The sequence below is a fragment of the Oncorhynchus kisutch genome, linkage group LG1 (assembly GCF_002021735.2).
Source record: "Oncorhynchus kisutch isolate 150728-3 linkage group LG1, Okis_V2, whole genome shotgun sequence".
Classification (NCBI taxonomy): Eukaryota; Metazoa; Chordata; class Actinopteri; order Salmoniformes; family Salmonidae; genus Oncorhynchus; species Oncorhynchus kisutch.
The window spans coordinates 64685131-64700400 of NC_034174.2; the positions used below are offsets into that span (position 1 = coordinate 64685131).

Here is a 15270-nt window from a genome sequence, read left to right on the forward strand (position 1 = left end):
TCACATAGAAACTTCATTGGGAGGAATGTTAGAAATGTATTTTTTTCGACCTGCCTCCTATAAGACTCTATGATCTGTGAACCGTACATGATACAGACGACACCATGGTGTAGTTCTGCTCTTTTATAGTGTGCTCTATCATAAGGAGCATGTCTCGATTCTGCAAAAAAAAGGACGTCATATTCAGTTATTCAACGTTAGACATCTTGTTTAAAACGCTACCCTCTACAACAACATACAAGTTCCATAGTGGGCTCTCTGCTAATTCTAAAGGTATGATCAATTTTATGAGCACCATCAACACCATGAATGGGAAAATGGATTCAAAAGGAAATTTAACTTGCCAACTGACCAATCCTAAAGCTGTGATTGGTTAATTACCTATAATTGAAATATAAATACGTATAAAATTGGTCATATCATTAAAAGTACCAGAGAGCCCACTCTGGAAATTTGACGTGTTTGAACAATATGTCTAAAACTAAGCTAAATCAAGAAGGGTCGTTTTGAGATATTCGTTTATTTTATGTTGAATAAATGATTGTGGGAATGCGTATTTCAGAGTCTAGACATGCATACTTGAGAGAACACGACAAGGAGTATAATGACACCATGAAGTCGTCTGTATCTGTGCGGTTCACAGATCATCGTGTCTTACAGGTCTAAAAAAAGGGCCTGAAATGACCAATTTCATCATGACCTTCTCGAAAAACCATGTTAAACATCCTTCCTCCCTATGAAGTTTCTACGTGAGATGCAGTACCCCCAAAATATTTTGCGCTGCCGCTGGCCTGTAATCGCCACTTTACTAACTGATCCAGGGTCAGTGTGTGGGTTGCTCTTAAAACTACTGTTAACTGGTAGCCTACCCATTGACAGTCATCTTCAATTTAACCACCAGACTGTTGAACTAAGCTTCTGGCTGGATCACAAATGCCTTTTTAATTTACATTTAGTTAATAAAAATAACCTAAATTACCTCCATTACATTGTTATAATGACCCTTAACACAGCAGCCAATGAGATCAAATGGAGTGTTTCCATGTACCAATATGATCGCAGGAAGACGTTTCCGTGTCCAAATGACCATCGCGATCATTACGGCTCGTCAGGAGTCAATGACAGCTAGGACGGTCGTCAAGGTAACACGTCACACGGTGATGGGTTGACACGGCGATGGGTTAGGACCCCAAGGACACTATGTCACTCACTGTCACACAGAGGCCTCATCTGTCACCGTGGAGGGAGATAACTACCGGATTGCGTGGAGAGAGGGGGGAGAAAGAGAGAGAAAAGTAGAGAGAAGAGAGTAGAGAAAGAGACAGAGGCAATGAGACGGATTCTAGAAGAGAGTAGTGTTCAAAGAGAGGTGGTGAGAGAGGGAGTGAGAGAGGGAGAGATAATAGGCAGAAAAGAAAGAACGAAAGAAAGAAAGAAAGAAGAGTAGGGAGAGGGGAGAGAGATACTATGGAGAGAGGGAGAACGAGAGATAGATGGTGAGGAGAAAAGTGAGAGAGAGAGATAATAGGTTGCCATGGAAAGAAAAAATTGTGACCTTCTCTCGCAGCTCTCCTGTAGAGGACTTAATCTGCTGTAATTACCTGACAAGTCAATAGGACTGGAGTGTGATGGCGGAGAGGCCTCACACCAGGTGACTACCATGACAGTCACACCTCATACCCACTGGCATGATAATAGCGCAGACAAGAATATACAGTGACCTCTCTGTCTTAAAGGGAATGGTCTCAGATACTTTTAGTCATAGGGTTGTATGCCACAGGGCAGTGGTGTGAAGTACTTAAGTAAAACTACTTTAAAGTACTACTTAAGTAGTTTTTTCTGGTATCTGTACTTTACTTCACTATTTATATTTTTGACAACTTTTACTTTTACTTCACTACATTCCTAAAAAAAATATTGTACTCATCACTCCATTCATTTTCCCTGACACCCAAAAGTACTCGTTACATTTTGACAGGAAAATGGTCCAATTCACACGCATGCAACATGGCAGTATTTGAGCTATGTGTTCCTTTATTCTTCCAATTGGTTGGTTGGTATTGGTTGGGGTAGGCAGCCCCACTCCAGATGATTATCACTACCACCAAACCTCATACCCACTGACATTATGATGGAGAAGAATATACTGTGGCCTCGCTGCCTTAAAGGGAATGGTCCAGTGCTTGTATCTGAGCTATGAGTTTCTTTCACCTTTCAGTGACCATCCCTTTATGGTTTTTCTGAGTGACAGTCTGGTATCTTGGGAATAGTTCAATGGTCATTTTATTTATATATATATATATATATATATATATATATATATATATATATTGATATATATATATATAGATATTTCCATGACAAAAACGGTCCATGTGACTCCAGGTGAAAGCTATAAACCCTTATTGATGTCACTTGTTAAATCCACTTCAATCAGTGTAGATGAAGGGGGGGATTTTTACGCCGTGAGACAATTGAGAAATGGATTGTGTGCGTGTGGGGTATGGTAGTAGATGTCAGGCGCACCGGTTCGAGTGGAACTGCAACACTGCTGGGTTTTTCACGCTCCACGTGAGCCAGCATCCCTGTGGAACGCTTTTGACACCTTGTAGAGTCCATTCCCTGACAAATTGAGGCTGTTCTGAGGGCAAAACGGGGTGCAACTAAAAATTAGGAAGGTGTCCCTAATGTATAGTGCATTCGGACTCCTTCACTTTTTCCACATTTTGTTACGTTACAGCCTTAATATAACATTTATTCAATAGTTTTTCCCCTCATCAATCTACACACAATACCCCATAATGACAAAGCAAAAACGGAAATATCAAATTAACATAAGTATTCAGAACCTTTACTCAGTACTTTGTTGAAGAACCTTTAGTAGCGGTCAAAGCCTCAAGTTTTCTTGGGGATGACGCTACAAGCGTGACACACCTGTATTTTGGGAGTTTCTCCCATTCGTCTCTACAGATCCTTTCAAGCTCTGTCAGGTTGGATGGGAAGCACAGCTATTTTCAGGTCTCTCCAGAGATGTCCGATCGGGTTCAATTCCAGTCTCTGGCTGGGCCACTCAATGACATTCAGAGGCTTGTCCCGAAGCCCTGCTGTGTGCTTAGGTTCGTTGTCTTGTTGGAAGGTAAACCTTTGCCCCAGTCTGAGGTCCTGAGCACCCTGGAGTAGGTTTTCATCAAGGATCTTTATGTATTTTGCTCGGTTCATCTTTCCTTCGATCCTGACTTCTCTCCCAGTCCCAGCTGCTGAAAAACACCCCCACAGCATGATACTGCCACCACCATGCTTCACCGTAGGGATGGTGCCAGGTTTCCTCCATTCAGGCCAAAGAGTTCAATCTTGGTTTCCTCAGACCAGAGAATCTTGTTTCTCATGGTCTGAGAGTCTTTAGGTGCCTTTTGGCAAACTCCAAGCCGGCTGTCATGTGCCTTTTACTGAAGAGTGGCTTGAGTCTGGCCACTCTACCATAGATGCCTGATTGGTGGAGTGCTCCAGAGATGGTTGTCCTTCTAGAAGGTTCTCCCATCTCCACAGAGGAACTCTGACGCTTTGTCAGAGTGACCATCGGGATCTTGGTCACCTCCCTGACCAAGGCCCTTCTCACCCGATTGCTCAGTTTGGCCCGACGGCCAGCTCAAGGAAGAGTCTTGGTGGTTCCAAACTTCTTCCATTTGAGAATGATGGAGGCCACTGTGTTCTTGGGGACCTTCAGTGCTGCAGAAATGTTTTGGTACTCTTCCCCAGATCAGTGCCTCGCCACAATCCTGTCTTGGAGCTCTGCGGACAATTCCTTCCTCATGGCTTGGTTTTTGCTCTGACATGCACTGTCAACTGTGGGACCTTATATAGACAGGTCTGTGCCTTTCCAAATCATGTCGAATCAATTGAATTTATCACAGGTGGACTCCAATTAAGCTCTAGAAACATCTCAAGGATGATCAATGGAAACAGGATGAACCTGAGCAAAATTTTGAGTCTAATGGCAAAGGTCTGAATACTTATGTAAATAAGGCAGTTCTGTTTTTTTATACATTTGCTAAAATAAAAAATAAAAACTGTTTTCACTTTGTCATTATGGGATATTGTGTGTAGATTGATTTGATTGATTTATATAAGGAAATCAGTCAATTGAAATCAATAAATTAGGCCTAATCTATGGATTTCACATGACTGGGCAGGGGTGCACCCCGAAACGGTCCCCCAGGTGAAGAAGCCAGATGTGGAGGTCCTGGACTGGTGTGGTTACACATGGTCTGCTGTTGTGAGGCCGGTTGGACGTACTGCCAAATTCTCTAAAACGACGTTGGAGGCGGCTTATGGTAGAGAAATGAACATTCAATTCTCTGGCAACAGCTCTGGTGGACTTTCCTGCAGTCAGCATGCCAATTACATGCTCTCTCAAAACTTGTGGCATTATGTTGTGCGACAAAACTGCACATTTTAGAGTGGCCTTTTATTGTGCCCAGCACAAGGTGCACCTGTGTAATGATCATGCTGTTTAATCAGCTTGTTGATATGCCACACCTATCAGGTGGATGGATTACCACTAACAGCGATGTAAACAAATGTGTGCACAACATTTGAGAGAAATAAGCTTTTTGTGTGCATGGAATATTTCTAGGATTTTTTATAACAGCTCATGAAACATGGGACCAACACTTTACATCGTGCGTTTATATTTAGTTCAGTGTATATAGTTCCAATGGTCCAGTTAGTTAGTGCATGGTGGATGTGTAGCACATGGGGATGTGTGAAACTTACTCCTTAACCTGAAGTTTCCCCACTGAGGCCAGTGAATAGCTAGCTTTTCACATGGCGCCGACTGGTAAGGCAAGGCGGTCTTTTAAATACCTCAAGATATGTTATTGCACATTGTGTCAATGAAGGTTTGCTGGAAAGGTATCTTATTCATCTTCAGAAAATATTCATTGCATTGTAATCCTTAAATGTTATTTCAGACAGTCTGGCCCAATATGTTGTCTGGCTGTGTTTTATATAGAGCTGTTGTCTAAGTAGATTGATTGTGTATATGACCTTGGGTTGTCTAGCCAGCAACCACCACATAATCCTATAAAGAGAAGCGGAACAGTCAAAGCATCAAGAGGATAAAGAGCCTGGCCTTACACACACACACACACACACACACACACACACACACACACACACACACACACACACACACACACACACACACACATGAACACACGCACACACACACACACACACACACACACACACACACACACACACACACACACACACACACACACACACACACACACATGAACACACGCATACACACACACACACATGAACACACGCATACACACACACACGCACACATGCACACACGCATACACACACGCACGCACACACACACACACACACACACACACACACACACACACACACACACACACACACACACATGAACACACGCATATACACACACACACGCACACATGCACACACGCATACACACACGCACGCACACATGCACACACACACACACACACATAAATACACACACACACACACACACACACAGTGTCTGCACCTACGACCTCTCTGATTCACTAGGGTGAAATAAATACAGCCGTGGTTACACGTAATTGCATCCCCCGGAGTGCGGGGAATGTCAACACGATTAGTTCCACGTCATAGTTTCGTAACTCAGGCCTTTGCAGCAGTGTGTACCATTATAAATTATACTCTAGGTGGTAGGAAGTCTGGGAATACTTCATGTACTTAATGTTTTAGCCTGAGCTAGGCAGGCAAAGTATGCTGCTAGCACAGGAAGCTATAGGGCAGAAAGAGAAGGATGATTACTTAATGATAGGAATTGGAGACTGGGCTTGGCTAAATAGTAAGCGTTCCGCGCTCTCTTGTTATTGGGCTTTTATCGATTGTTTACTACCTCTTACTTACTCTCTCTCTCTCTCTCTCTCTCTCTCTCTCTCTCTCTCTCTCTCCTCTCTCTCTCTCTCTCTCTCTCTCTCTGTAGTGATGGGGGGAGTGGAGTCTCGTGGGGTGCTTAGGAAGATCAGTGACATGCTGGAGGTGATCCTGAAGAGGATGGACAGCCTCTCCAAACTGGACAACAGCACCACCAGCGACACCCGCCGTCTGGATGAACTCAGCTCGGCCATCAACAGGTACGGTCTGGATGAACTCAGCTCGGCCATCAACAGGTACGGTCTGGATGAACTCAGCTCGGCCATCAACAGGTACGGTCTGGATGAACTCAGCTCGGCCATCAACAGGTACGGTCTGGATGAACTCAGCTCGGTCATCAACAGGTACGGTCTGGATGAACTCAGCTCGGCCATCAACAGGTACGGTCTGGATGAACTCAGCTCGGCCATCAACAGGTACGGTCTGGATGAACTCAGCTCGGTCATCAACAGGTACGGTCTGGATGAACTCAGCTCGGTCATCAACAGGTACGGTCTGGATGAACTCAGCTCGGCCATCAACAGGTACGGTCTGGATGAACTCAGCTCGGCCATCAACAGGTACGGTCTGGATGAACTCAGCTCGGCCATCAACAGGTACGGTCTGGATGAACTCAGCTCGGTCATCAACAGGTAGTCGTGTCTGATCTCAGCAGCTTTACTATTTGATACAGGAAACAGGGTTGTCTGATCTTGTCACTACCTTCTTCCCAGCACAGATCCTCTTTCAGTCCCTCTGTCCCACCAATGTCCAATTTGACTGTCTGTGCTCTCCTTTCAATCCCTTTAACTGCATTTCACATCCAACTTCTAAGGGTCAGGTCAAAATCTGTGGAAGGACAGTGACAGGACAGACAAAGAGGAATGACGGCTAGGAAGGCCTAGGCTAGGAACGGCACATACAATGGGCTGAACCAAAGCTGCCGCGGGGCATACATGCATGTGGTCCAGGAGCCGAGAGCGTTACCGCTCGATCAGACTCCGGCTCTAGAATCCCTTGTGTCTATAGCCACCAGAATCAGGCCTGGTTAAATAATGCCAGATGAACACTTCTGTTCAGCACTGCATGTGAAAATGGGAACGGAGGGTGTGATATGTATTGTCTGGAGCAGATGTTAACTTGAATCAATATCTGGTCATGTTCCTCTCTTGCGTAAAGACTGTTTCACTCTACCTACTAATTTGAGCCAGTTTGCTACAACCGGAAAATATTCCTGCAGCAACAACAAATGTAATTTGTTATGTGGATTATAAATAACCCCCTAGAGTCGATTGACACACCAGGGTGTCAATCTAAGTTACATAACATCAATAAAAAAAAACATCAAAATCTGTCAGTTTAAGCTAAATATATCTGTTTCTTTGCATTGGACGTGTCTCAATCCACCACATCCGTCCGTGTCGCACGTCCGTATCTGCTGTGAAAGGAGGCAGAGCTGGAGCGGTGTTTGTCAGACCATGAGACATCCCGAATGTCTTTTCACGTAAACGTCTGCAGTGTACGAACGGTTTAACCTTTGACCCCCGCAAGTGTCAGGAGACCCGTCTAAAGTTGGTACCATCGTTGTGCCAACTTCTGTTTGAAAGCTTCTGAACCGTTTGGGCTACAAACTAACGGGAAAGGGGAGATTCTCACAAACACGAGGGTGTTCTCCGTTTTGCTCTACGAACCCTAAAGTGTCACAGGACTCTTCTGAAGGTAACCCGTAATAGTTTTAAAAAAATAATGGAAGTATGAAGGTAGTTTTGTGCCTAACCCCAAAAAAGAGGTTAAATATGTGTAAAAATAAATAAATATCTATATACTGTACCAGTCAAAAGTCTGGATACACCTACTAAGGATAGGGTTTTTCTTTATCTTTACTATTTTCTACATTGTAGAATACTAGTGAAGACATCAAAACTATGAAATAACACCTAGAAGAATCTCAAATATATTTTGATTTCTTTAACACGTTTTTGGTTACTACATGATTCCATATGTTATTTCATTGTTTTGATGTCTTCACTATTATTCTACAACGTCGAAAATAGAGATAAATAAGAAAAACCTGAGTGAGTAGGTGTTTCCAACCTTGTAATATATATATATATATCATCATGTTTATTTTTTAATGGCCAAATGAATCAGTCAGTTAATCAATAATGCATTTCCATCTACTGTATGGTCAATGCATCTTTAATTACTGGAGGTCGTGTGAGTACAGTTACTCTGCTTTGTAATATCCCTGTTGACTCAGATCCCCTGAGTGGCCCCCAGGGACAGTTTGGCCCCAGGCAAGGTGTCCCTATGGCCCCTAAGGCTTAGAACTCTGTGACTTGGTGATGTGCCCTCTAAAACACATGACCTACACCACTCTATGTATCTGTCACTATGGGACTGTGCTAACAGACATGAGTAAGAAAGGGAGAGAAAAGAGAGCGATATGGGAGAGGGGAAGGGAGAGAAATAGACTGAAAGAGAAGAAACAGACCGATGAGGAGATTGAGAGGAGGATAGTGAAGTGGGCAGAGAGAGCAGAGAGAGGAGAGAGAGCAGAGAGAGAGAGAGAGAGAGTAGAGAGAGAGAGAGAGAGAGAGAGAGAGAGAGAGAGAGAGAGAGAGAGAGAGAGAGAGAGAGAGCAGAGAGAGAGTAGAGAGAGAGAGAGAGAGAGAGAGTAGAGAGAGAGAGAGAGAGAGAGAGAGAGAGAGTAGAGAGAGAGAGAGAGAGAGAGAGTAGAGAGAGAGAGAGAGAGAGAGAGAGAGAGAGAGAGAGAGAGAGAGAGAGAGAGAGAGAGAGAGAGAGAGAGAGAGAGAGAGAGAGAGAGAGAGAGAGAGAGAGAGAGAGAGAGAGAGAGAGAGAGAGAGAGAGAGAGAGAGAGAGAGAGAGAGAGAGAGACAGAGAGACAGAGAAAGAGAGAGAGAGAGAGAATAAAATAAGAAAGAAGAGCAATACTGTTGTGAGGCAAAAGACGGCGGGAGAGATTAATAACCAGAGAGAGTTCTCCGTATTACGTGACATCACGCAATCAAAAAATATCCCATCGTCTTTGGCCCATGCCTTATGAGGTGGGAAAATTGCTACAGAGACACATTAAAGGATAATTATGATGAAAGATTACAGGCGTATACATATTTGATGTACTGGGATGGCACGCTCTTCAGACTAACATATTCCTCTGGATTTACTATTAAACAGACAAGCTAGAGAAGAGAGGGAGAAAAAGAGAGAGCAACATGGAGGAGGGGGAGGAAATAGGTTTTGGTGATTCAATCATTCAATTCCGTTTCCCCTGTTTGGATTCGTTTGGTTTGTTTCTTGTTGTGTTCCCGGAAAAGGAATAACTTGACGGAGCGAACTCAGAGGGAGGGAGAGAGAAAAAGAGAGAGAGAGATAGAGGGGGAGAGAGAAAAAGAGAGATAGAGGGGGGAGAGAGATAGAGGGGGAGAGAGATAAAGAGAGGGGGATTCGACAGCTAATGATAGAGTGTAGAAAGTAAGTGAAATAGAGAAAAGAGAGGGAGAGGGAGATTAGAAGTAGAGATGAGTGATGTAATAGGAATCACAGTCCACTGGAGCAGAGAGAGACGTGGCTTGATCCTTCCGCGGCAGAGTCGCCGACTGTAAATGTGTGCGCGTTCCTCTGCGTACAGTATGTGTGAGCGTGCATGTGTGTGTGTGTGTGTTCCTCTCTGTGTCCTTTGTGCACCGCCATTAATCCTCATGTGCTCCGTCAGAGGGCTGTGCTCTGTGCTTTGGTCCTGTGCCCAGCCTAGCAGCCTTTAACCACCTCAGGTGAACCGTCTAACCCCCTCAATGAGACTGTCCAACAACTCTCCTCTCCCTCCACAGCCACTCTCCAAGACAAAGTGATTCCAAATCATGTGTCCTGCTGTTAGACACCAAATCTAACTGGGCTTCTGGCTTTAATTATTCGAGACACCTCAGGAAATCCATTTATTCTAGTCCAAGACAAAGACAGCTGTCCATCCAGTAAGGTAGGCCACAAAGCTCCAGGAATTGTATTTTGCTCATAGATAACAAATCCAGTCTGTTCTATGCCCTCTACTAAGCCCCTGCTTAGAGCCCCTGCAGATGTAGGATCTTAATTTGATCCCTCTTTTGTCGCTGAGAATTTTCCTGCAAAGCAGGAGATGCAAACGTGTAGTGTATTTCAGTTATAAAAGGTTTCTAAAGTTTGTCATTTCCGCTTTGACATTTCAAACTTGAGATGGCCTAAAAAAAAAATGTTGGGGGAAGGGGTGCTAAGCTGAGATATGGAATTGTTTTTAAGATGGCCAAACTATGGATCAGTTAGCTATTTGATTTTTCATTTTAGGACCCCTTTAGGTAGAAAAAAATGAATAGAATATGTTTTGATTTGTTTAACACTTTTTTGGTTACTACATGACTCCATATGTGTTTAGTTCATAGTTTTGACGTCTTCACTATTATTTACAATGTAGAAAATAGATAAAAAATTAAGAAAAACCATAGAAGGAGTAGGTGTGTCCAAACTGTTGACTGGTCCTGGTTTGGTCTTGTCGGTCCTGGTTTGGTCGGTGTCGGTCCTGGTTTGGTCGGTGTCGGTCCTGGTTTGGTCGGTGTCGGTCCTGGTTTGGTCTTGTCGGTCCTGGTTTGGTCGGTGTCGGTCCTGGTTTGGTCGGTGTCGGTCCTGGTTTGGTCGGTGTCGGTCCTGGTTTGGTCGGTGTCGGTCCTGGTTTGGTCGGTGTCGGTCCTGGTTTGGTCTTGTCGGTCCTGGTTTGGTCGGTGTCGGTCCTGGTTTGGTCGGTGTCGGTCCTGGTTTGGTCGGTGTCGGTCCTGGTTTGGTCGGTGTCGGTCCTGGTTTGGTCGGTGTCGGTCCTGGTTTGGTCGGTGTCGGTCCCTGGTTTGGTCGGTCCTGGTTTGGTCTTGTCGGTCCTGGTTTGGTCGGTGTCGGTCCTGGTTTGGTCGGTGTCGGTCCTGGTTTGGTCGGTGTCGGTCCTGGTTTGGTCTTGTCGGTCCTGGTTTGGTCGGTGTCGGTCCTGGTTTGGGTCGGTGTCGGTCCTGGTTTGGTCGGTGTCGGTCCTGGTTTGGTCGGTGTCGGTCCTGGTTTGGTCGGTGTCGGTCCTGGTTTGGTCGGTGTCGGCCGTCATTGCAAATAAAGAATTTGTTCTTAACTGACTTGCCGAGTTAAATAAAGGTGAAATCAAATCAAATAAAACATTAAATATATGATGCCACCACGTTGAAACATCAACACGTACAGTATGTATATTTTAAAACTATAGAGGACAATAAAGTCAAAAATATATTAGCACTATTATTCGCTAAATTAGGCCTCTGCTTTTTGTATCCTTTACAGCTGTCTACTGCTTGTACTTTAAGCCAGCCACAGCCTGAGAACACTAGTCTAGAATGAGTTTAATTTCCTCCCCTGAGACCGTTTCTCTTTCTGTAGCTAACTCCCCATCACTGTGGACAGACAGTTAGTCAATTAGGCAGCTCAGCAATCTATCCTCCACCTCATTTACAGAGAGCACACACACACACACTCCCTGATCCTCTCTCTGATCATTATCTGTTAGTGGGGGTTAATGCTACCTGCTTACTGGGGAAAACAGTTAGTGGGTATTGCACACCTCTATAAACTAAAACTCCTTCCCAAACCGCCCCTCCCTTCTCCCTTCACTATCTCATCTGAACTGGGGACTGGTGTTAAATATGCAAGGGAGCCGTCTTATCCTGCAGAGGAAATTGTATTGGCTGTTACAGCAGGCGGTATGGGGCTTTTTCTATTTCACGCTCCAACCAAGTGCCTCACAATTAGCCTCTTCGGCAGCCTGTTAACACTGTCTTACATCTGTAGGAAAGAGAAAGAGGGAGAGAGAGAGAGAGAGAGCAACAGAGAGACTGAGAGAGAAAGCAACAGAGAGAACGAGAGAGAGAGAGATGTATAAGTACAAGCTCTTTATTCTGCTCAACTTTTATTAGCGCTGTTAAGTCATCCAGTCAGATGGTACCGTAAGGAGTTTGAGGTGACACTGATGTTGTTCTCTGTCTGTCGCTACACAGCCCAAAGTCTGTTTCTCACTTTGTATGATTGTGTCTTTTCGGTCTGTGTGTGTGTGCAGGTTCCAGCCAGCAGGCCTGGTAGAGAGGATCCAGGCTATAGCTCAGAACGTGTCCAACATGGCGGTCAGAGTGGAACAGATCCTCCAGAACAGCATGGCCGCTGGCAGAGGTACAATATCATAACACTAATATTACAGACTGTGTTGTTGCTGTGCAATACATATGGAACTGCCCATGTCTTATTCACATCTATGCGGAAACCTAAACCTTACTCTCTACGAACATTGTCCTTTCCAGCGCGGTTCCAACAACTAAGGTGACAACTATGGTGGACGGCTAACTAGGCCAGCTCAGTGCATCTTGGCTCTGGTCGGTTTGGCTCAAGCAGTGTGAAAAGGTTCCTACCACTCTATGAAAACACTGTAATCCTTCGGCGGGTAATCAGAACATCAATTCCAAACTTTCAAACGGCAATACAGGTCAGACGTTTGCACCTCAGATCTAAAATACAGCAGACATTCAAAGTGCGACAGAACAAGTGATTCGCGTATGAAAATGAATTGGTGTGTGGGAAATAAAAGGAAGATCTACTCTAATAAGACAGATCGACAGTACAGCCAGCCGTAGAGTCTTCGTTTATTTCTGTCTCCATTGTATTGCTTTCCCTCCACTGCTGTTGACTTCTTCTGCCCATCTCCTTCTTTTTTAATCAAATCAGAAATAATTCCGCTACTGGCACAAATGATGCCGATTGCGCTGGAAACATACACAAAGGAAGAGACACACGCGGGCGTTTATCAAGGGAACTCGGTCGACAGTCCTTAATCAACTCTTCTTCCCTCCTTCTCCCTCTCCTCAACCAACAGCAAAATCGTTATCAGAGGTAATTAGTTTTTTAGCTCCCTTTGCTTTCATGGTGAAGACGTGAGGGCAGAACCACAACCGCTTTTTATTAATCACAGATTAATACAAACCACACTAGGCGGACGATATTGTGCGTTTCGACTCGAGCGCATCGGGGATTCATCTCGTGGCTGAGAGAGACACACATGACGATGTGCTTGGAAGTTGGAATTGGCACCTCCCTCCCAGCCAACGCTTTTTTTATGCCTCAAGTTTTTATGGAATTAGTCCGCCGCACATTTAATGGTGGCCATTGCGATGGTTATTATTGTTGTAATCAAATAGACGGCGCTGAAACGTGTCGCTGGGAAATATGTGGCGTGTTTGAGAGGAGAGAAGCTTGGGGGATGGAGTGACTGAGATGGAGAGAGACAAAGCCTTCATTAGACATATGGAAGCAGTCAGAGAATGTTTTGGTCCAGAGAGAGGAGTGTATATATATATATATATATATATATATATATAGAGAGAGAGAGAGAGAGAGAGAGAGGGATAGACAAAGGGGTAGGGGAGATAGAGAGAGTGGAAGTGAAGTGAGAGGGCGGGTGAGGAAGCAGGAGATCTCTCGCCTTCCTGAGTCCAAGACTGAAACCTCATCAATCTTTCTTCCCGTCTTTCTCCCATCCATACTGCTGGAACTTCGAGTTTCAACTCCAGTCTCTCTTCCTGGCTGTAGGCCCCCAGCTGCAGGGAGGCAGTTAGCCAACTCAATGGACCAATTAATGCAGTGAGTGCAGCATGAGTGAGCGGATACACATTGTACCGTTAGCCCGGGAGGGGGGTGGCAGCAGTGACGAGGGGTTGTATTTATGTACCCCACGGTGAACAGTGTGCACCAAAGCAGGCCTGATGTTGCATGGGAACTGATGGTACATATGGTTTGCTGAAAATGTTGTTAAATGTCTGTTTTAAGGATGTCTATTGTCTTCACAGAATAAGTATTCTGCTGCTATTCAAGGTGATGTAGGCATAGATATGAGGCTCTGTCACGGCCGTCAAAGGAAGTGGACCAAAGCACAGCGTGGAGAGCGTACATAATCCTTTTATTTAGGTGACGCGAACAAAAACAATAAACAATACAAAACAACCGTGGAGCTTAAGGGCTATGTGCCACAAAACAAAGTTAACTTTCCACAAAGAATGGAGGGAAAGGGCTACCTAAGTATGGTTCCCAATCAGAGACAACGATAGACAGCTGTCCCTGATTGAGAACCACACCCGGGCCAAAACATGGATATACAAAATCATAGAAAAACAAAACATAGAATGCCCACCCCAAATCACACCCTGACCAAACCAAATAGGAAACATAAAAAGGCTCTCTAAGGTCAGGGCATGACAGGCTCAAAGAGTCTGTATGAATATGATGTGTTTTCTATATCTCCACAATATAACTATGATGTGTGTGTTCTATATCTCCACAGTGTAACTATGATGTGTGTGTTCTGTATCTCCACCATGCGTATAACTACACTGCTCAAAAAAATAAAGGGAACACAATGTAACTCCAAGTCAATCACACTTCTGTGAAATGAAACTGTCCACTTAGGAAGCAACACTGATTGACAATACATTTCACATGCTGTTGTGCAAATGGAATAAACAACAGGTGTAAATTATAGGCAATTAGCAAGACACCACCAATAAAGGATTTGTTCTGCAGGTGGTGACCACAGACCACTTCTCAGTTCCTATGCTTCCTGGCTGATGTTTTGGTTACTTTTGAATGCTGGTGGTGCTTTCACTCTAGTGGTAGCATGAGACGGAGTCTACAACCCACACAAGTGGCTCAGGTAGTTCAGCTCATCCAGGATGGTACATCAATGGGAGCTGTGGCAAGAAGGTTTGCTGTGTCTGTCAGCGTAGTGTGGAGGCGCTACCAGGAGACAGGCCAGTATATCAGGAGACGTGGAGGAGGCCGTAGGAGGGCAACAACCCAGCATCAGCACCGCTACCTCCGCCTTTGTGCAAGGAGGAGCAGGAGGAGCACTGCCAGAGCCCTGCAAAATGACCTCCAGCAGGCCACAAATGTGCATGTGTCTGCTCAAAAGGTCAGAAACAGACTCCATGAGGGTGGTATGAGGGCCCGACATCCACAGGTGGGGGTTGTGCTTACAGCCCAACACCGTGCAGGACGTTTGGCTTTTGCCAGAGAACACCAAGATTGACAAATTCGCCACTGTCGCCCTGTGCTCTTCACAGATGAAACAGGTTCACACTGAGCACATGTGATAGACGTGACAGAGTCTGGAGACGCCGTGGAGAACGTTCTGCTGCCTGCAACATCCTCCAGCATGACCGGTTTGGCAGTGGGTCAGTCATGGTGTGGGGTGGCATTTCTTTGGGGGGCCGCACAGCCCTCCATGTG

General features: G+C 44.9%; 1 protein-coding gene across 2 annotated transcripts in view; it reads left to right on the forward strand.

Annotated features, from left to right (window-relative positions):
• The window catches only part of LOC109888546 (alpha-1,6-mannosylglycoprotein 6-beta-N-acetylglucosaminyltransferase B), a 145511-nt gene that overhangs the window by 36400 nt on the left and 93841 nt on the right, over nucleotides 1-15270 (forward strand). For both annotated transcript variants that reach the window (XM_031829832.1, XM_031829821.1), the window contains exons 3-4: nucleotides 6017-6167; nucleotides 12059-12168. In XM_031829832.1, the coding sequence (XP_031685692.1) occupies nucleotides 6017-6167; nucleotides 12059-12168 (261 nt within the window). The remainder of the gene's footprint in view (nucleotides 1-6016; nucleotides 6168-12058; nucleotides 12169-15270) is intronic.